The 20,363-nt window shown below is 43.2% G+C and overlaps 1 protein-coding gene and 1 non-coding gene across 2 annotated transcripts; both read right to left on the bottom strand.

Moving 5' to 3' along the window:
• Positions 1 to 6,207: 6,207 nt before the first annotated feature.
• Positions 6,208 to 14,817, bottom strand: EIF5 (eukaryotic translation initiation factor 5). Its single transcript, XM_061159494.1, has 12 exons — positions 14,674 to 14,817; positions 14,339 to 14,539; positions 13,048 to 13,327; positions 12,856 to 12,937; positions 12,273 to 12,445; positions 11,896 to 12,007; positions 10,717 to 10,859; positions 10,301 to 10,459; positions 9,658 to 9,819; positions 9,232 to 9,396; positions 8,797 to 8,931; positions 6,208 to 8,399 (listed from the first exon to the last, which is right to left on the bottom strand). Exons 3-12 carry the CDS (start codon positions 13,117 to 13,119, stop codon positions 8,310 to 8,312), a joined length of 1,293 nt encoding a protein of 430 aa, XP_061015477.1. The 5' UTR covers positions 13,120 to 13,327; positions 14,339 to 14,539; positions 14,674 to 14,817; the 3' UTR covers positions 6,208 to 8,309.
• Positions 11,239 to 11,364, bottom strand: LOC133068724 (small nucleolar RNA SNORA28). Its single transcript, XR_009695677.1, has one exon. It is a non-coding gene; the product is annotated as a small nucleolar RNA SNORA28 (small nucleolar RNA).
• Positions 14,818 to 20,363: the final 5,546 nt, after the last annotated feature.

The following is a 20,363-nucleotide window of genomic DNA, read 5'->3' as shown; positions in this document are numbered from 1 at the left end:
TAAAAATAGGCAACTTTGGTGCCGGTGGAGGGGGAGGGATAGGGAATTTGGGAAGGTCATGTACAGTCTGCTATATTTAAAATGGATAACCAACAAAGACCTATAGTGTAACACTTGGAACTCTGCTCAACATGCCAGCCTGGATGGGAGGGGTTTTTCGGGAGAATGGATACATGTATATGTATGGTTGAGTCCCTTTGCTGTTCACTTAAAACTACCACAACATTATTGACTATACCCCCAAACAAAATGTTTTTGGTGTTAAAAGATAAATAAAAATTAAAAGAACAGGAAAACAGGCAACTTTGGGCTTCACTTTTTTTTCCTATTATCTTCCTATTCTCTATTTTATCTCTGCTCTGGTTTTTATTACTTCCTCCCTTCCATTAACTTTAGTTTGTACTTTTTCCAGTTCCTTAAAGTTAGGTTGTTGATTTGAGATCTTTGTTTTTTTAATGTAAGCATGTATAGCTATAAATTTCCTTCTTAGCATCACTTTGCTGTGTCTCTTAGGTTTTGGTATGATGTGTGTGGTTTATTTTTATTTAGGCCACATTGCATGGGATGCAGGATCTTAGTTCCCTGACCAGGGATCGAACCCCTGCCCATTACAGTGGAAGCATGGAGCCCTAACCACTGGACCACTATGGAATTCCTCTATTTTTAAAATTATTTGTCTCTAGGCATTTCTTAATTTTCCTGGATTTCTTCTTTGATCCATCAATTGTGTAAGAGCATTTTGTTTAATTTTTACAGCTTTCTTCCTCCTAGTTTTACTTCTGTTGTTGGTCTCTTAACTTCATTATGGTCAGAGAAGATACTTTGTTAATAGACTTAATCCTATGAACAGAGGAGGCTGGTGGGTTACAGTCCATAAATTCAAGAGTTGGACATGACTGAAGCAACTTAGCTCATATGCAAGACAGTGTCCTAACATATGGTTTACCCTGAAAATATCCCATGTGCACTTGAGAAAAATGTGTATGCTGTTGTTGGGTATGGCGTTACATACATATTCATTGCATTGATTTGGGTTGTGTTAAATCTTCTATTTCTCTACCTCTGCCTGCTTGTTCTATCCATTACTGACAGTAGGGTATATAAAGTCTCCAACTACTACTATAGGTCATCTAGTTCTCCCTTCAATTCTGTCAGTTTTTCCTTCATACTTTTTGCTGGTCTGTTAGTAGGTGTGTAATTGTTCATCTTGTATTGAAACTCTTAACAAAGTCTTCGTCTCATAAACTTTTTTGATTTAAACTCAATTTTGTCTGACATTAGTATAGCCACGCCTTATTTCTATTATTATCATGGAGTATCTTTTTCTACTCTTTCGATCTTTTTGTGTTTGCTTCTCGTGTGTGTCTTTTGTAGATGGCTTGTTGTTGGGTCACGTGTTTTTATTCACTCTGCCTATCTCTGTCGTTTGACCGGGCAGCTTAATTCATTTAAAGTATTACTGGTTGTGAAGTAATTAGCCTCCAACTAAAAAAAAAAAAAAAAAAAAAAAAGTATTACTGATGAGTAGGGACTTAATTCTGTCATTCTGCTACTTGTTTTCTTCCTGTATGTCTCATAGCTTCTTGTCCTTCACTTCCTGCCTGCATCACTACTGTCTTTTGCATTTGAAAAAAACAATTTTTTTTTTTTTTTTGCAATTAAATGCTTAAATTTCTTTTGCAGTTTAGTTTTTTGGCCGCACTTTATGGCATGTGAGATCTTACATCACCAACCAGGTATCAAACCCGTGACCCCTACACTGGAAGCACAGTCTTAACCACTGGACGCTAGGGAAGTCCTCAATGCCATGTATCTAGGGCTCTTTTCTTTTGTGGTTCTCATGGGCACTACATATAACACCCTTAAGTTATACCACTCCAACTTGAATTTACACACTTTTCACTAACACAATCTCTTCCCCTAACTGTACCTGTTGATGTCACAAAGTATCATCTTTATACAGTGTAGTGCCCTCAAACATAACACAAACCAGTTATAGTACTAGCTTTTAGACTAATAATTGTCTTTAATGCATCATTTTCTTAAACCACATAGAAAACTATTACAAGTTAACAATAGTAATGTTCAATGTATTTACCTTCATCGGGATTTTTTTTGTCGGCTCTGTCTAGTGTCCTTCAGTTTTACCCTACAGGAATCCCTTGAGCATTTCTTGCAAGGCCCTCAGCTTTTGTTTATCCAGGAATGTCTCAGTTCCTCCCTCCTTTTTGAACAGTTTTGACAGTATTGTATTCTTGGTTGACAGGCTTTTTTCTCTTAGCATTTTAAAAATATATCAACTCACTGCCTTCTGGTCTCCAAGATGCCTGATGCAGAATCTGTTAGGTTATTGGGGCCCTGTATGAGTTGCTTCTCTCTTAATACCTTCAAGATCTCTGTACCTTTCAAGAATTTGATTGTCTCTGGTGGCTGTTTATCTTACTTGGAACTTAAAATTAAGTCTCTTTGATGTTTGTGGAGCCTCATTCATTTACTTAGGGACCTTCTCAGCCATTTCTTCTTCAAATATTCTTGCCCTTTTAGCTCTCTCTCTTCCCCTTCTGAGACTCCCACAATGCATATGTTACTCTTCATGGTGTTTCACAGGTCACTTAGGTTCTATTTTAACATACAATTTTTTTTCAGTCAGTAATTTCCATTGTCCTGTGTTTAAAGTTTCCTCTTGTGTGTGCCCAAATGCGGCCTTAAATCCCTCTAGTGAATTTCTCATTTTAGCTACTGTACTTTTCAAGACAACTCCGTAATTTTTGTTTTCTTAAATTTTGAGTTTTTAAAGACATCATCTTCTTGACTTTCTCCACATCTTTAGCTCCCTGATGTCCCTTGTGTTGTTACCTATAGCCTGGCCACCAGTCTCATTTTTCTTTCACACCAAATGTTACTCCTAAGTCTCCATCTGGCTCTATCATTTGGGTCTCCCAAATGGCCCAGGGACTCCTCCACTCTGCATCCTCTCAGGAAACCTGCACTGACAGGTTTCTGTCAGTATTCACAGATACTAACCACAACTGTGCAAGGCCACCTCTCTCAAGTAACCTCCAGTAGCTTCCCAAAGGCAAAGCGTGCCTCCATTAGACTGCAAGATCTCAGTAGGACCCATGTCCCGTCCCCTCTCGCCTCCCACACAGCAAAACTAAAGTGCTGGTCACTCACGGAAGGGCAGAGTCCACTTGCTGTTAAACTGCTGGTATGAGGTGGCTGGTGAGTAGATGTCCTTTACAGAGAAATCAGGTTCCCGTGAAAAGGAACCTGTTCTAGGTATCTCCAAGAACTGGGGTTTCTCTGGCTCCAATCACAAATTCCCATCGTGAGGTAGCCTCTGGCAGCCGTGTTTAAAATTCACACGCCCCCACCCCTTCGTTCCCAGGTACATTTGTCTGGAGCTGCGAGTGAAGCTCATAGTACTAGACGTGAAGTCAACCTGACAGATGCTCAAGACCAGTGAAGACTATCAGATCTGGACTGGAAAGTCTGGAAAACTAGGCACTAGGCAGCTTCAACAGAAGCAAATATGAAGTGTTTTTGTGCAGTCCTGCAGGGCCAGAAAACTCACGGCTAGTGGAGAGAGTCAAGAGAAACCTTGAGAGCAGCAGACACGTGAGCAGCACCCTGGAGGAAAAGTTCTTTCTTGCCCAGATACCTAGTTGATATCATCTGTGTCCACAAGGCTGGACCTGCTGCTATCTTTGGATCAGTGCAAGGCCAGGCTTGTGCAATACAACTGTTATAAACCCTTGGGAAACTGTTCTCCCCCACTCCATGACTTTCAGTTGTCACCACATGAACTTGACTACATGTGATTGCTGATCACAGCTGAAACTCCTTTCCTTTGCTCTGTGAGGAATCCAACCCTGCAACCACTTGATGGCTGCTCCTGACTTGAAGGTCCTAACAGAACCATGTTCACTCAGGCTCTGAAACCTTCCAGAAACCCCTCCTGGGTGCTGCCCTTACCCCAAACAGATCTTTGTCTCAAGAGAAAATTCCATTACTCCTGCACTTTCAGATTCTTCTGCAGGTGGGACAGGAGTTTGGAGTTGTTAATCCTTCCAACTTGACACTATGCCCTTAGAAAAGCCAGGTTGCTTGGGGACCCCAGCCTTCCTAAGCCAACATGCATCCTCATCTGACCAGTCTACTCTTGAGGCAATTGCTGGTTTTGTGAACCATGGGATATAGATCTCCACTCCCACACCTCTCCATTCCCACAGCAGCTTAGCACTCCTGGCAGCAGGATACAAGTGTAATTCCATTCCTGCAGCTTGTAGACATTCAGCCCTCCAGGGCTCAGCTTCCAGATCCTGTCCTCTCCTCCAGCCTTGACACCACCACCATGCACTGCGTTCAGCTCAGAGGAGCTTCTACTTTTCAGAAGTGCTCCCCTACTTACTCCGACCAGGCAAATTACTCTTTGAAATGCTACCTCTTAAACACATTCCTCGAAGTCCCAATCATCTCCTCCCTCTTTGAGTCCCACCCCTGTGCTGTGGGAAGTGGGCACAGGGGTCCTGGTGACTGAGTGGTGAAGAACCCATCTGCCAGTGCTGGGGACTTGGGTTCAACCCTTGGTCTGAGAAGATGCCACATGGCAAGGAGTAACTAAGCCTGTGCACCAGCCCAGAGCCCGCATGCTGCCAATGCGCCGAGCCCATGTGCCACTAGAGGGAGACCACGCGCAGCAGTGAAGACCAAGGGCAGCCACTAGGTAAATCTCAACATGGGGACAGAGTTGGAGCCAGTGGCAAGTGCAGGCCAGTACAGGTAGGGTGCGTGAGGTTGGCACTGGAAGCATGGATACTGAAGCTACAGTAGTCTAGCCATCCCCGATGGTGGGAATGACTGAGGGTAAAAGAGGGTGGCAGAGAATGAGATGGCTGGATGCCGTCACCAATTTCAATGGACGTGAATTTGAGCAAACCTGGGATAGTGAAGCAGAGGGAAGCCTGGTGTGCTACAGCCCATGGTGTTGCAGAGTTGGACAACATAGCAACTGAACAACAAAGAATTGGCAACCTGATTTCTGAAGATCTTTTTATTGTGCTAGGGCTAGAATATGGAACCCTGAACTTGAGCTCCCAACCTCCTATGAACAAAGGGCTCAAAAGGACAAATTCTGGAGGCTGTGCACTAGTCAGCCACAACAACTTCAGCAAGTCTTAAGGAGTGTCATTCATGGAATGGTCTATACAGAGTACTGGGAATAAAAATGCAAGCATGACTCAATTTAGGAAACAACATAAACCACACAAGTTGAGAGAGGCAGAGAGATTCAAGTGCTATATTGTTCCTGGTAGAGAGCACTCTGAAGCTTTGGAATGGTCAGGTTTAGCTGAAATTTGTACAACCACTGAAACTGACAAGGCAGAAACTGGACAAGCCGGCATTTTGGGGCTACTCTTGGAATACTGGCCAGTGAATACTAGCAATCAGAGTTCCTTGAATAAGGTTTGCATGCTAACAAAAATTTAAACCTTTAACAGTTTGGTTTCATCAAAAGTAAATTTTAAGTAGATGCCAGCAGAATCTTGTTTGGGTTTTAAACATGTCATCTAAGCACTACAAGACACAGGAGCCAGACTAGTTGAGTGACCAAGGGATAATACATCTCAGATACCACAAAGACTGAGCCAACACACAAAATGCAGAAGGCTCATCCACACCAGTACCCTCTTGTTCTTCTCCAGTCTTGGGAAGGTCAGCTTTTTTTTTTTTTTTTAAAGTTATGTCCAGGTCAAAGGCTTAGTGCATTAAACAGTGGAAAGCAATCCTAACACAGTTGAACATAGGACACACTGGATTTCAGAGAACACTTCTCTCTGAAACCTTTAGGACCCCACATAGTAAGTTCATTAACCTCAGAGAATTTTAGAAACATTCTTTTCTTAACTAAAGAGAAATGCTACAGTCATTTAACTACATAATTGACCCACCTAAAGTCACTAATCAACTAAGAAATCAGATGAAGGCAGATCTTTTGTTTCTAATCAGTTTGAGATACAGACTAGGAACACAACATCTAAGGACAGCCATTGTATTTAGCAACATGTTAGCAACATGTGTTTTGTGAGTAGGGACACAAGGACACAAAGAAACATCCAACACAAATTTGAAGCAACAGCTACCAAAAGGAGTTTTCAACACTCCAACTTTATAAACAAAAATTCAGATTAATATTAGAGACAAAAATAATTTTAACATTGTTTTAATCAAATAACAGCTGTTTGAAACAGGAAATTTTAAGAGTTGAATAGAGCAAGTGAAAGATCACTCTATCAGGATAGCTGCTATGAATAAATTCCTTACTATGTGGATTTGAATCCCATTTTAAGTTTGGCACTAGACTGAACACTGGTCTAAGCCAAAATGTTCTCTTTAGTGTTTTAGAAGCCCTGAACATTTTCCTTCAGATTTAAGGGGTGGGGGTGGGAGAAAAAAAGGGAAAAAAGCCCCTCTGTAATAAAACCTCATTAGCTTGATAATGGGTATCCTGAATGCAACTTGGTACTCCCCAAAATTTCAGAAAATGGCAAGAAATTTAACACCTAGGTATGTGAATTTACAAAAGCCTCTTCTCCTTGGTGTGACAAAGCACATTCCCTCCACACAGACATATGATTCTGCTTCAATCTCAACAAAATTAAAAAAAAAAAAAAAAAAAAAATAACGCAGCTTGAGACCACGTTGTACCTCCCCAGTAAGAATGCCAGTGTTTTTCCTTAAAATATCAAGCTAACAAGGTTTTATTATGCCAGATTGTATAATTTCAATGTGAAAAACAATTTACATACATTTGTTAACATCCTGTAATCTGTGAGATGGATCACAAAGAGATGAATGATATAAACCAGTGTTCCAAACAAAATTCACTCCATGCATTTGATTCCCACACTGTATTTTCTGTGTAAATTTGTACCTTTAAGACTTCTAAGATGTACTCACAAACCCTTCTATCGAGTGAGTTTAGATCAGCAAATTAGGCAAGCAATTTGCAATGATGTTATTTCCAAATCTAAAGCCCAGGATGGGCTGGGTCAGGCCCTAGTTGCCATCACCAGTCTTCTTGGGTATCTCACTATATTCAGTATGAAATAAACACCCCAAGTCTTACACCAAAATATAGGCTATGACTTAGAAACATGCTTTTAGTTTTTTTTTTTAAATAACACATTTTCAGGGGGCTGTGGCAGGGAGTTTCAAACACAGTTAACACTTATTTTGGCAAGACAGCAACAAAAACCGAAAAAGCATAAGTTATGTATCCAAATGCAAAAATAAAAGAACCATAGTATCTGGGGAAAAATTCAGACTGAACAAAAGATACAGTATGTCTAAATATTCTCAAACTGTAATTTGAATCAAGAGTAAATGCTGAGAAGTTACGCTCAGTTTTTCCTTGAGATTAATTGCATCTTTTCCTGCTTCCCCCAAATAAAATCATAGAGCTTATTAGTATTTAATTACTCCCCCAAATTTCCATTTTCTCAGTATAAAGCAATAGCTACATACACATAATAAAATGCTTGTATGTTAATGTAATAATTCCCCTGGCTCATCCAACGTGCAATGCATACGACTTCAAAGACTACAATTTGGGGCAAGTATAGACTTTTAAAAAAAAACACAATTCAAGTTTCAAAACCTGCTCTTAAATTTATAGGACACTCAGGTCATTTTAACTTCTTAGTAAGATAAAGGTGTTGCACTGTCATTTGATTATCTGTCCACCTTGGCATGGGAAGGATGTACATTATCAGATGCCAATTTCAGGGACTAGAGATAAAACTTAAAAAGCACTATGTATTTCCTAATGACTGAGTAAGGTATTTATAAGTTTACGTTCACATTCTGCTGAAGGACCTCTTTAAAGTCTGGGCACCTAATATCTAACAGGCTCCAATAATCCTATTAAATGATGGTGCAACATTTTTAAGGAGCCAATTATTTCAGCTTACTTAAGTCATTCAGAGTCAAAAATCTGAAGAATGACCAAAATCAAATCTTTATTTTTTATAACTGTATAAATGTGATCCAAATGTGTCCACCACTAATTTTTCAAAAAGAAACATGCTATAAATAAGCAAACTACACCTGCTCACTGATATGTGTATGGACTCCCTAGATGTCTTGTTGGGTTTAAATACAGACCACTCACAGCAATACATTTTTAGTAGAAAAGTGTAGCATGATGTTAAGCCATTTTAGCTTTTGCACATTCATGTTGCACTTCTGGCCGATGATGCAAAAAGATTCTCAGCATTACACTGTTAAGCTGGGCTGCACCCACCCCTTTAAATGGCATCAATATCAATGTCATCATCTTTGTTGTCAGACTTTACAGCTTCAACTTTCGGTACACTGGCAGTCTTTGAATACACCACCTGGTAAAAGAGAAGATTTTTCATTGTCAATTTTTATTCCAGTAAAACTGCTCATAAAAACAATAGTAAGTCAGTGGTCAACAAAGGAGAAAAACTACCTAGAAACAGCCATTTGTTCATGAAAAATTTTGAATTTATATAAAAACTAAGTTAACACTCTACATTTATAGACCACTATACAGAGGTGAAACAAAACCCTCCCCTTTGAGAACCCACACAGTATTTATTGAAATCATGATGTCTGGGGATAGGGAAGATTTCTAGCACCTTTTCTATTACTGTGATCCCTTGCCTAAATAAGAGGCTTTATTGTATTTAATTTCCAACTATCCAAAATCTGCATAATTCTCAAACACTTACCATTAACACTGTATTTAACAATTTCCCCAGTGTTTACCTCAATATTCTCATCTTCATCATCATCTTCACCACCAGAAGATTCTTCCTCTGCTTCCTTTAACCATTTTATAAAAGGTTCTGCTTTGACACGAATCTCTTTGGCAAGTTCTTTTGAGACATATTTCTTAGAGGTCTAAAAAACGTTTAGTAAAATTTTTAGTTCCAACAACTTAACACTAACTTGAGAGTTATACATAATTGCCTATACCTATCCTTTGAGGGGACTGAACCACATACTAATCTCAAACTCTCAGCAAATTAAATGTATTCAGCAGAGTGTAAGATTTTCTTCAGTCATTACTAGAAGCTACCATGCTGAGACTCACCCTACAGATTATACCAGTCAAGCAAGTAGAGACTAGGTGTTAGAAAACTTTTTCCAAAAAATCCCCAATCTTTCTAATCTTTAAGAGTTTATCAATATATCCCCCACCTTTTCCGACCAGCTAATGATGACCTCTTCCTCCAAAAGGTCTGCATCATACATCTCCTTCAAGATATGTGGAATCTTGGAAATAAGCTGAGCTTGATGCATTGCTACCACACACTCCAAACCATGAAGAAGGTACCGCTGAGCTTTTTTGTTGTTGTGACAAAACTGCAAATAGATATTCTTGGCGTTAACAAGCTTTCTTAGATGCGACGGCCCTATAACAGTAAGAAGTCAATGCTTAAAGATTTCTAATTTACTTCACATATATGGAACCACATGTAGCTTTTTCCAGATACTCTCACGCTTGTTAAGGTAGGTCAGTTATCTCCATTTTTTCAGGACGACAGAATAAACGGGAGGTTAAAATGCTGTTTCCAAGGTCACACATCTGCAAATCTCACTATGAACATAGAGCTATTTGCTTACTCGTAAGAAATGGCGCCTGTATTTCTTAATTTGTTCTCTAATCTTCTCATTAAAAAGAACTTCAGTCAAAACAAGAGGGCCCATGGCTTTTACATCCAGTCTTTCTGCTTCAGCTACAATCTCTTTGTCAGATGAGTCAATAATACCTTCTTCTTTCTTTTTCTGCAAATAAAAGGAAACAAGTCAAAAAGAAAAAAGAAGAAACTCGGTGAGATGGAGGCACATTTTGCACTGTCCCTGGGGCTTCCCTGGTAGCTCAGATGGTAAAAGAAATCTGTCTGCAATGCAGGAAGACATGGGTTTGATCCCTGGGTTGGGAAGATCCCCTGGAGAAGAGAACGGTTACCCACTCAGGGCTGGAGAATTCCACGGACAGTGTGTGGAAGGTATAGTCCATGGGGTCGCAAAGAGTTGCACACGACTGAGCGACTCAGCACAGCACAGCACCACAGTCCCTGCTCTGATGAACCATTCCCTTACCTAACTGAAGATTCTAGGACTTCTAAATAATACAACCCTGCCAAAAACAGTGTCTGGAACCACCCTCAAAAAATTTTTGAACAAACAGCTTAAGGTAATAAATATCTAGCAAAAGCGCAAGGCTGGGTAGAAGGTGACTTACTGATCAACAATATGTTTTTACCTTAACAAAATCAAACAAGATATTGACCCGCTCTTCAACAGTCCTTTCCAAATCATCACTGAGGGTTAAAACTTTTGCATGGTCACTGATTTCATCCATTCTGCGCCTTTGAGCTTCCTCTGTTGTATCCTCTCCCCAGTCGTCATCCTCCTCTTCTTCCTGTTTTTAATGACAAAAATGCTTGGCCAAAAAGAGACCTTAAAAGGTGTATTAAAAAAAAAAAAAAAAAAAAATCCAGATTTCTAGTTAATTATAATTTTCTCACTAAATTTCTATTTAATCAACCAGTAAGCACCTGGAACCCAATGAACTGGTACATTGTTAAAAGAAAAGCAGTTTGTTTCTGCCCACCTCAACCAAAAGTCACAGTTTATACAATTTTAGTGCCCACCACGCCCATCAAACCTTGCACTCACCACAGCATGTGGAGGAGGACTGATTTCATTTGGTGGTGGTGGTGGTGGTGTCTCACTGCTGGAAACGGAGCCATTTTCCTTGTCTTTGCCCTTTCTATTTTTCTTTTCCTTTTCTTTTTTTCCTGTACTACTGTCACTATTCTCTACACAGATAAAGAGGAAAGAAAGTTTAGTACTGTGAGTTATAGTACACCTTATTGCCCACCATTAACATTTAAAACCCTCCCCTCAGAAAACACTACCTATAATTCTAAAAGGGTTCATAAATCAAATTCATCCACTGTGTTTCACAGGTAAGTCAGTCAGTCAAAGAAAAGCCAGTAAATATCAGTGGTATTAGCTATTTTAGTAAAATTAAGAGTTGGACACCACTTAGTTACTGAATAAAATTAAGACCACAAGGTGACCTCAGTGGATCAAGTACTTAAAGCTAAAAGTTGGCACTCACAGCCCTCTCTCTCCACTCCTCATAAACTTATAAACAAAGGTATTCTCAGCTATGTTTCAGCCAAAAATTAGAACAGTGTTTAAGTCTATATAACGGCTAGTCTCACAGAGAGGAGAACACCGGAATAGGTTAGACTTTCTTGCTATAGCAAGCTCAAATTGTGTCAGACAATTTTGATTATCTGCCACAGAGTGTTGCTTGCATGCTCTAAAGCCACTTTGGCCTAGTGAGCCAAGGCCCTCATGTACAAATCAGTATTCCAGAAGCAGTCTGTGGGGCTGCAAAGAGTCCAACTCAACTTAGGAACTGAACAATTCCAGAAGTAGATCTTTTACTATGACCCCATGACAATTTGTCCAATATTTCATACATCCTAAGATATCTTAAAAATTGAGGATGTGGTTGAGTTTAATGGCAGCCTGTACTTTACCTTTAATAGTACATACAACAGCACGTTTATCAAACAATTGACCTTTGAACATAAGTTGAAACCACACAGATCCATTCACATGGAGTTTTCCCCCCAGTAATTACATACTACAGTACTGCACCATTCACCGTTGATTGGTTGATGCTTGTGTACACAGGGCTGACCTTATTGTTATAAGCAAACTTTCACCTGCGCAGGTGTTCAAGGGTTAACATTTTTTATAACAGTAAAAACACTTCCACTGTTTCCATCAATCAGTTGCTTTATGTTAAGGTTTTAGAAGTTCATCACAAGCACTTACCAGGTGGGTTTTTGAGAATGAATGTGCAGAGTTTATGATGTGTGTCAAGCATGCCTCGATAGCCACAGGCTTTACAAGAATTACCTATTGTTTGCTTCTTTGGATTGACATGCTGTCAAAAAAAGGAAAAATAAGTCACCCATTAACATGATGAAAATTCAAGAAGTGTGAAACTAACCATCAAAAACCACCTGAACACCAGGTTTAACATAAAAATAATTTTTTAAAAAATAAGGTCAGTATGGAAACACCTATAAAATTTGAGGTTTTGCAATTTACATAAGTCTGCTCTGCCTTCTTGGGAACATGATTTGGTGACATCACAGAAATAAACAGTTTTTCTCCTATTGACAAGAACCGCAAAGGCACTCACTCACCAGATCTGTTTCAGGATTCTCACATTCAGGACAGAGAACAAATTTTTTAATGAATCCATCCAACATGTCTTGCAGCTTATTCGCCTCATGAGATCCATTGACAATGTAACGGTCATTCTTAACATCAAACTGGGTCTGTGCTCCCAGCTCACAACCAAAATATTTGGTGGGATCTATTTGGGGGGGAAAAAAATCTAATTTATTACAATTAACTAACCTTTGGATAAGTGCTGAGTCACTCATGTCCGACTTTTTTCGACCCCATGGACTGTAGCCTACAAGGGTCCTCTGTCCATGGGATTTCCCAGCCAAGAATACTACAGTGGGTTGCCATTTCTTACTCTAGGACTCTCTGGCTACTCACCCTGATTTATAGAATTATCACTCTTTTTAAATGGACAGGATTAAAAAAATGTTGCCCTGGTAACTTTATATACTAATACCAGCTAATGCTATCAATCAGTTTTAAATCCAAGTTTCCACTTAACTCAAAAGCTAATCAATTCAGGCAAGATTCGCAGACCAGAGAGCATCACAATTATGTCAATAAAATGCCTTCTCAGATTAAAGAAGCATTACTTACACGTTGGAGGCCGATTAAGCGCTTTCGCTACGTCAACCATGTTGACTATAACTGTCTTGATTCCATTTCCTTTGCCCTCAACCTAAAGGAAGTAAAAAGTTTAATTTTGCATTGTCCACACTGGGAGAAGCAACCTTTAATAATCCATGAAAAAAGCTTAGGACTTGCTACCAAAATGAAGATTAGTATTACCTTGGCAATCAGACGGGGCATCTTGTAGCGATAGAACTGGTCTGACACGCTGCGGTTGACGTTGACAGACATTTTGGCTTATTAGTGGCTTTATCAATAAGATGAAGAGATCTTTGATTGCAATTTTTTGGTATCCTCTGTCTGGAGAAGAAGGGATGACATAAACGACTGCAAGAGTTCTCGGTCTCTGACATGAAAAATTTTTCGCCACTGAGGCTGTAAGCTTCTTGCTTGTATGCTATGTTTCCCCAATACAGGTACCAATGGCTGCGCAACAGCTCTGAAAGAGAAAACAAACCAACCCCCACGTTTAACAATTCCTGCAACGAAATCCCTCCCTGTCCTTTGTTTAATTACGCCTACTTCTACGTTAAAAACATGAGTTTATCTACAAAGAACAGCTACTAGTCTCACGGGACACCGGTAGCAACAAAAAGCCTTCATTTTGACGAAGACGTGACTTTAGTTGATGCCAGACTGAAACAAGACAAATTACGCTGCATCAGCTTTTCATTAGACCATTCATCACGTCGACGGCTTGCTTCCGTGGTAGGCCGTATTTTAACCGAAAAACCAACCCAGACCTACCCCCCCCACCCCAACCGAGACTGTGGTACCCACAAACTCCTCAGACACATCAACATCACTTCAGGACGGCTGGCTGTGGAGTTGTTCTTCGAAGTCGAAGCCTTCGGCGGCGAGCGCTTACTTCAGAGCCACACTTCCCGAACTACGCCCACGGAGCATGAACGCGCCGCAAGGGCGCGCGGGACTGTGGCCCCCTTCTCCACGCAAATACCCTGGCCACCTTCGCGCCCGCCCCTAGTTGTCAGGGCTGACCCGGCAGCACCCTCGAGCCGGGCGCGGAGCCGGCGCGACGTCGCCAGCTCCCACGGCAGCTCCGCCATGTGCGCCGCCCGGGCCTCCCTCCGCGGACGCAGGGCCGCTGCTCCGCCGGGGGAACAGAAACCGGCGGAGGGGCGCCGGCCCCGCCCCGCCGCGGCGATGACTCATAAATGCAGCAATTAGGCCTGAGTCAGCCCCGGGCGGCGGCGGCGGGCCCGCGCAGCGCGCTGCCGGGAGGCCGCGGTGGGGGCGGGGGAAAGGAGGGGTGCGACGAGGAGAGGACGCGGAGCCCGGCCCCGCCGCCCGCCCGAACTGCGCCACACACACGCGCGCGCGCGCGCTCACAAACACACACTCACACGCGCGCGCGGGTCACGCGGCGCGCCGCCATCTTGTGTGGCCGCCATCTCCCCGCCGGCCCGAGCCCGCCAGCTCGCCGACTCACCGTTTTCGTCAAATAAAGACATAAACCCAACGCTGCTCGCCCGGGACTGGGATGAAGTGAGGCGCGCGAACCCGAGTCCGAGGAGAGGCGGCGGAGGCAGCGCAGCGAGCAGCGGCCGGGCCAGGCGCCGCCGAGCAGCGGGGAGGGGCTGTCCCAGCGACGTCCGGGGTCCACACCCTTCAGCGCCCGGGGCCTGGCGACCTGGCACGGAGAGACGGCGCAGTGAGCTGCAGGCGTCCGGGCGCCTTCCCCGCCAGCCAGCGGCCCGCGGGGGTCGAGGGGGCGGGGAAGACGGGGGAGGGGGCACGGGGCTACCGCCCGTCCACCGGACTCACCTCTGGAATGTTCTCGCTCTGACTGAACAACGCCGCCGCCGCGCTCAAGCTACCCTCGGCCCCAGCGCCCGCCCCCCGCGCCAAGCCGCACAGCCCATTGGCTGGCGGTCCGCCCGAGCTCGCTCGTCATTGGTCTGCATGCCGCGTCTGTCGCGTCTTTCCCCGCCCTTTCTGCTTCCTGAGGCTCCACTCGCCGCCTCCGCCCGCCCCCAGTCCCGCGTCCCGGCTTCCTTCTCTCGCTCTCCCCTCCCCCGCTTTTCCCAGAGGCCTTCACGGTCTCGCGAGAGTGGGCGGGCCTCGGCGGCGGAGATCCGCCGCTACACCGCGCTCTGTCGGTTTGGGTGCCGGAGAAGATGGCGGTTGGTTCCCCCCTCCCCCGCTTGCTGTGTCGCGGCTCCGGAGGGCGCGTTCCCTCAGGTGTTCCCGAGACGGGTGCGGGAACTCTCGGGGGCTCCTCACTGTCTCTTCTTTTCCGGGGACCCTCGTCCTCCAATCTTGAGAAAGAAGTTGCTTTTCTTCCACAATTCCCTAGGCCTGGGCAGAGAGCGAAGCTTGGAGGGCCTGGGTCTTTCGTCCCACGTGCCGCCTTTTATCCTCCGAAGCTCAGGTGTGCGTAGTCGCGGCGATCGTGATTCAACCGTCCGCCTCGCCCCTTCCCCGACTCCTGGTCTGCAGGCCATGGTTGACTGGTGTGTCTTGTCCATATGTTTTCTAAAGAGGAAAACAGGAAGTTAATTCTTAACACCTGGATCTCCTGGAAGTGATCTTGGCGGGGGGAATGTCTCCATGTTCTCCTGCTCCACCATCACTTTGCTCAAAATAAGCCTCACATCACCTTACCGTTCGTGGAATCACCCCCCCCGTGTTTCCGAGTTGTGACCTCCTTGCTGGGCAAAGCAGAGACCAAAGTGGGTGTAATAATGAGGTTCCAGTTACAGTGTATTCACTTGCAAATGATTACAGTTTACCAGGAGCTGCTGAAATTTTAGTTTTGGTGATTACAGAAACTCTCTCATTTTTTACTTTTGTGTAAAATTTCGGTTGCGACTGTAAAAATGTCCACCTTGAAATGTGAAAACATAGTTGATTATAAGAGAGTAAGAGCCAAATAACCGAGCGGTTGGAGCAGTGTCCTGGTCAGCTATGTGGGTTCCTGGATCTGGATGAAGTAGCAGTGTTGCTGAGGACAGGGTGAGTTGGATAAGGGGCTGACCTTTGATTTACACCATTCAAATTTGCAAGGTTAGGATTGAAAAAGGTTGATTTTTAAAATCAAAGTTCAAGATTACTCTTGCAAGGTTTTGTAAGCTTTATAAATCATTTAAAACCCGACCGGGTCAGTGGGGAGAGTAAATAAAAGGGAGAAAATAAATAAAAGGGATGATCCAGAATTGAGAGAAATAATCTGTCCCTTGCTGCATGGGCTTTTATTAGAATCACATGGTGTATACTTTGGTACATAATTGTTAAACCAAATGCGTAATGCTTTATGGATACCAGGGTTCCGGTCACACAAACTGGAAAGATAGATCCAGACATGCTTCTCTGGTTCACGCTGAGGCATGACTTAGCAGTATTGAAACTTTGAGTTTTTGCATGACTGCACACAAATGACATTATTTTAGAAACTAGTTTATGAGTATGAAACTAGTCTGAGGCTAGAGGCCTGCTTCCTCAAAAAGTTTTTTAAATAACTAAATACAAAGTGGTCACTTTTTTTGGATCATGTTTGATGACCCCATATTTAATTTCATTGAAGTTTGTACTAATTTTAATTTTTAGTACATATGTCAGTCACTAATCATAGACAATTTTTAAAAATCTCAAACATACCATTTGTTGAATGGTTTTTATAACCTAGAATTTTCTAAGTCCTTTGAATACACTATCTCACTTACTTTGCCTGTGTGAGGAATTTTTATTCCCATTTTACAAATGAGCAAACTGAAGCTTACTGGAAAAAATTAAGCAGCTTACCCTAGATGATATATTGGTAAGTGGTAGAGCTAGAATCAGATCTGTCTGATCCCAGGGTCTGTTCTCTTAACCATTATACCACACAGCCTCTCCAGATGAATATAACCATGGATAAAACTAGGATGTGTAACCCTAGTTATGCATGTGTAACCTCATTTACTTCTTTAACATTCACATGAGGGAGTGTTATGCCCATTTTACAGGTGAGGAAAGAGACTCAGGAAGATTAAGTTTCCTCAAGTCACCTGTCTAGTAAATAGTGCACAGTGTTTGAACTCCAGCTTGACGCCAAGCTCATTGCACAATTCTGTCTCCCATTTCTGGGTCTCCGCCTCATTTGGCTGCATTATTTCCCCCAACCAGGTGCTCACAGTTTACTAAATATGGGTACTTGGTGTGTATGAAATCCCTGTCAAATGAGTGCCTGAACTATGCGTTTCAGGGCATGTCCTGGGCAGACATGATTAGCTACTGAAAAGGTAAATTATTAACTTGGCCTTATGATTGTTTAGTTATTGGTGTCTGTGAGTCTGTTTCACATGAATTAAGCAAGATCAAGTCTGTGCACTGGGAACCTTGTGCTTCTGAGCTGAGGGCCACTGAAGGCATTGCCCTCTGTGATAGGTCTCCCTCTAAGACATCCCTCTCAGCTCTCTACCCTCTAGCATACTTTTAAAGCTGTGCTTTATTAGTGACTTAAGCTCCTGTCTCCCCTCCTTGAGGATGGGCTACGGGGAGTATGCATCATTCTTTTTCTAGCACAATTCTGTAAATGTATGCAGGCAGGCATTCGAAGCTGCCGGAGGAAACTGGAGGTTATCTGGGGAGTACAGAGATAGTGTGGGGCGTTGGCTATGCTGAGCGCTAGCGTCCTAAGCCATGGTAATCTAATGCACCCATGTCAGCAAACATTCTTGAATTACTAGGCAGAGAGGATGAAGGCCCTGCCTACATCTCAGGCCCTGCCAAGGGAGACCACATGTCAACAAGTAGAGGCCAGTACCTTCCTGGTGAACCCCCAGGTGAAGCTTACCCCGCTCGGTGGATTCACCGACCCTCTGGGCAGGATGTCTCCCTGCCTTTGTGACTGGTCCCACTCCCACCGCAAACCTCTGGCATTCACAGCACTTTATTGTAGTTGTTCACTTGTCCCTCTTCTTCCTTAGGGTAAGTAACTTGCAGACAGGACAGTTATCCTTGAGGAGAACCAAGGAATCTGAACTTTGGCTGAGGGCTAGTGTCCTTCAGTTGGGGAACGGGACAGGTGCCTCTGAGGGAAAGGAGGTATCCAGGCCAGGTGTCACTGGGGACTGATAATCTGACCAGAGTCTATCCTGTGTCACTCCTGGGAAGAAAAGGAAAAGTGCAAAGTGGCATCGAGTCAGTAGATGACGGGGAAATATGGGTGACTTGGAAAGCAGGCCCTGCCCTTGGATTGGTTGTCCCAGTCACACACAACTCCAATGGGACAGTGGCCATACTGGTGGCTTCTGGTCACCTTGGGTTCTTTCTTCAGGGAAGTAAGGTGTGTGTGTACTGAACTGACCTTCTCCTCCGAGATTTTAGTGGCAGTGGGCACAGCACTTGCTCACGGGGTGCCCTGCAGCTGGCTCTGCTGCTGAGACTCGATTCCCATTCTGATTCCTGACAGCCATGTGCAAACCTTTGTGAGAGAACGTATATTTTTAAAAATGTTTATTTGGTCACACTGGGATTTAGTTGTGGCATGTAGGATCTAGTTCCTTAACCAGCGATTGAACCTAGACCCCCCTGCATTGGTTGGGAGCTCAGAGTCTTAGCCACTAGACCACCCGGGAAGTTCCAGTGAGAAACATCTTAACGTGTTCCCATTGCTGCCACACACTGCCTCTCTAGCTGGGAGTCTGGAGTCAGGAAGTTTATGCACGAGTCAGCCAGTGAGCCCCCTGATTGCTGACAGGCTGTGGCCTAGGCCTTGGATTCAAGCCATAGACCCACGCCCAGGCAAGCACATTCTTTGCTGAGTCAGCTGTCACTTGGAGTAGGCTTGACACCTAGGACTAGTTTCTGAGGGCAAACATCTGTGGTCACCTTCTGGGCTCTCTGTTTCTTGAAGGATTCCTATGCTGCTTACCTGTGCATGGCCTGTTTTCCTTAGACAGTGGTTCCTGAGTAGGGGTGAGCATTAGAATCCTGGGAGAGCTTAGAGAAACAGAGATCCCTGCGCCCTCCTCAGACTGGGATTCAGTAGGTGTGAGTGGGCCTGGAGTTTAGATTTCTACCAGATTCCCAGGTGCTGCGGGAGCTGCTGGCCTCCGGAAACATGTTGCCTTAGAGCCACAGGACCACGTGACTTTGGAGTCTGGGTCCCTCTTTTATCCCACACCAGAGTCCCAGTAGCTTTCTTCTGAGATAGTCCAGGTACCCTAATTCAGGCAGTCTATCTGTGAATCAAAATAAGTAAAGAACAAAACTGATGCCCCATGACTGCATCGCAGCAGTGGTCTCCTGGCCTAATGGTGGAGTTATGAGACTGGCTGTCCAGAGACTTTGCCTTATACTGACCGCACCCATTAGGATTATGCTGACAGTTCTGATGAGGTGGTATTGCTGCTGAAGCCCTATCGCCTGTGTTCTCTCATTGGCATCCTGACACCTCGGGGAGGTGGCAGGTATGCACGGTACCACCTCCTCTCGTGAATGAGAGACGATTTACCTCGTTCTTGGGATCGGGTGTCCTGACTCCCAGCTTTAGGGCTTTTCCCAAGCGGTAGGGACTACTTACTCTGCTTGGCGCGTCCAGATTCGCAGAGTTGGCTTCTCCTTTGGTCGGATTCCAGTGGCTCTAGTGCTGTGTTCTTTAGAGGAGGCCGGGTCTATGAGTTGATACATTTTCTTTATGCCACTCATTTTTCTTTCTTTTCTTTTACTATATGAAAAATTTTAATTCTGTTCAGTAAAAGTCGCCCTACACAAAATGAACAAAGAAAAACAATGGTCTGTTGCAGATTTTAATACGTGCACATGCAGACAAAAGAGATAGGAAAGGACTAATATTCAAAACATAACAAAGAATCTCCTACAAATCAATAAGAAAAAAAAACAAACAACCAAATTGAAAAATGAACTAGAGAATACTAACAGCAGATTCACAGAAGAAGAAATCTAAATGGTTAATAAAAATAGGAGAAAATAAACATTCAGTCTCACTAAAGTGGAGCATCCTCTTTGCCTGTCTGTCAGCAGAGGTTTAAAGTCTGGCTTTGTCAGGTCTTGACCAGATCTTGGATCAAAGAGCAACGTTGCTATGAATTAGTGGGTGAACAATCCTGACCGGATCTTGGAAAAGTGCGAACTACCTTTTTTCAGGGCAGCATTTTTATTAATACTTCTTGGAGATGGTATTGATTGTCTCTGATTACAACTTGGAAAGTGCAAATGACTATAAACCATCAATAGTTGTATAAATCTAATGAACGACTTTGGAGATTATTCTGGCAATGACTACTGCAGTTCAAAAATTCCACTTCTAGGTATATATTCTAGAACTATAAGGCAAATGTTCATTGCATCATTGTTTCTAAAATTGAAAATGAAGCTCTAAAATATCCATCAATACAGTATAGGATAATTAAATTGGGGTATATGTATGTAATGAAGTACTACATGGCAGTTAATTTACATAATGTGAATATGCCTAAATTTCTCAAAAACAGTGTAGAATTAAAAAAATG

The sequence above is a fragment of the Dama dama genome, chromosome 13 (genome assembly GCF_033118175.1).
Source record: "Dama dama isolate Ldn47 chromosome 13, ASM3311817v1, whole genome shotgun sequence".
In the NCBI taxonomy this organism is placed as follows: domain Eukaryota; kingdom Metazoa; phylum Chordata; class Mammalia; order Artiodactyla; family Cervidae; genus Dama; species Dama dama.
The sequence above is the reverse complement of the archived record's forward strand: the minus strand, read 5'-3'. Positions and strand labels throughout refer to the sequence as shown.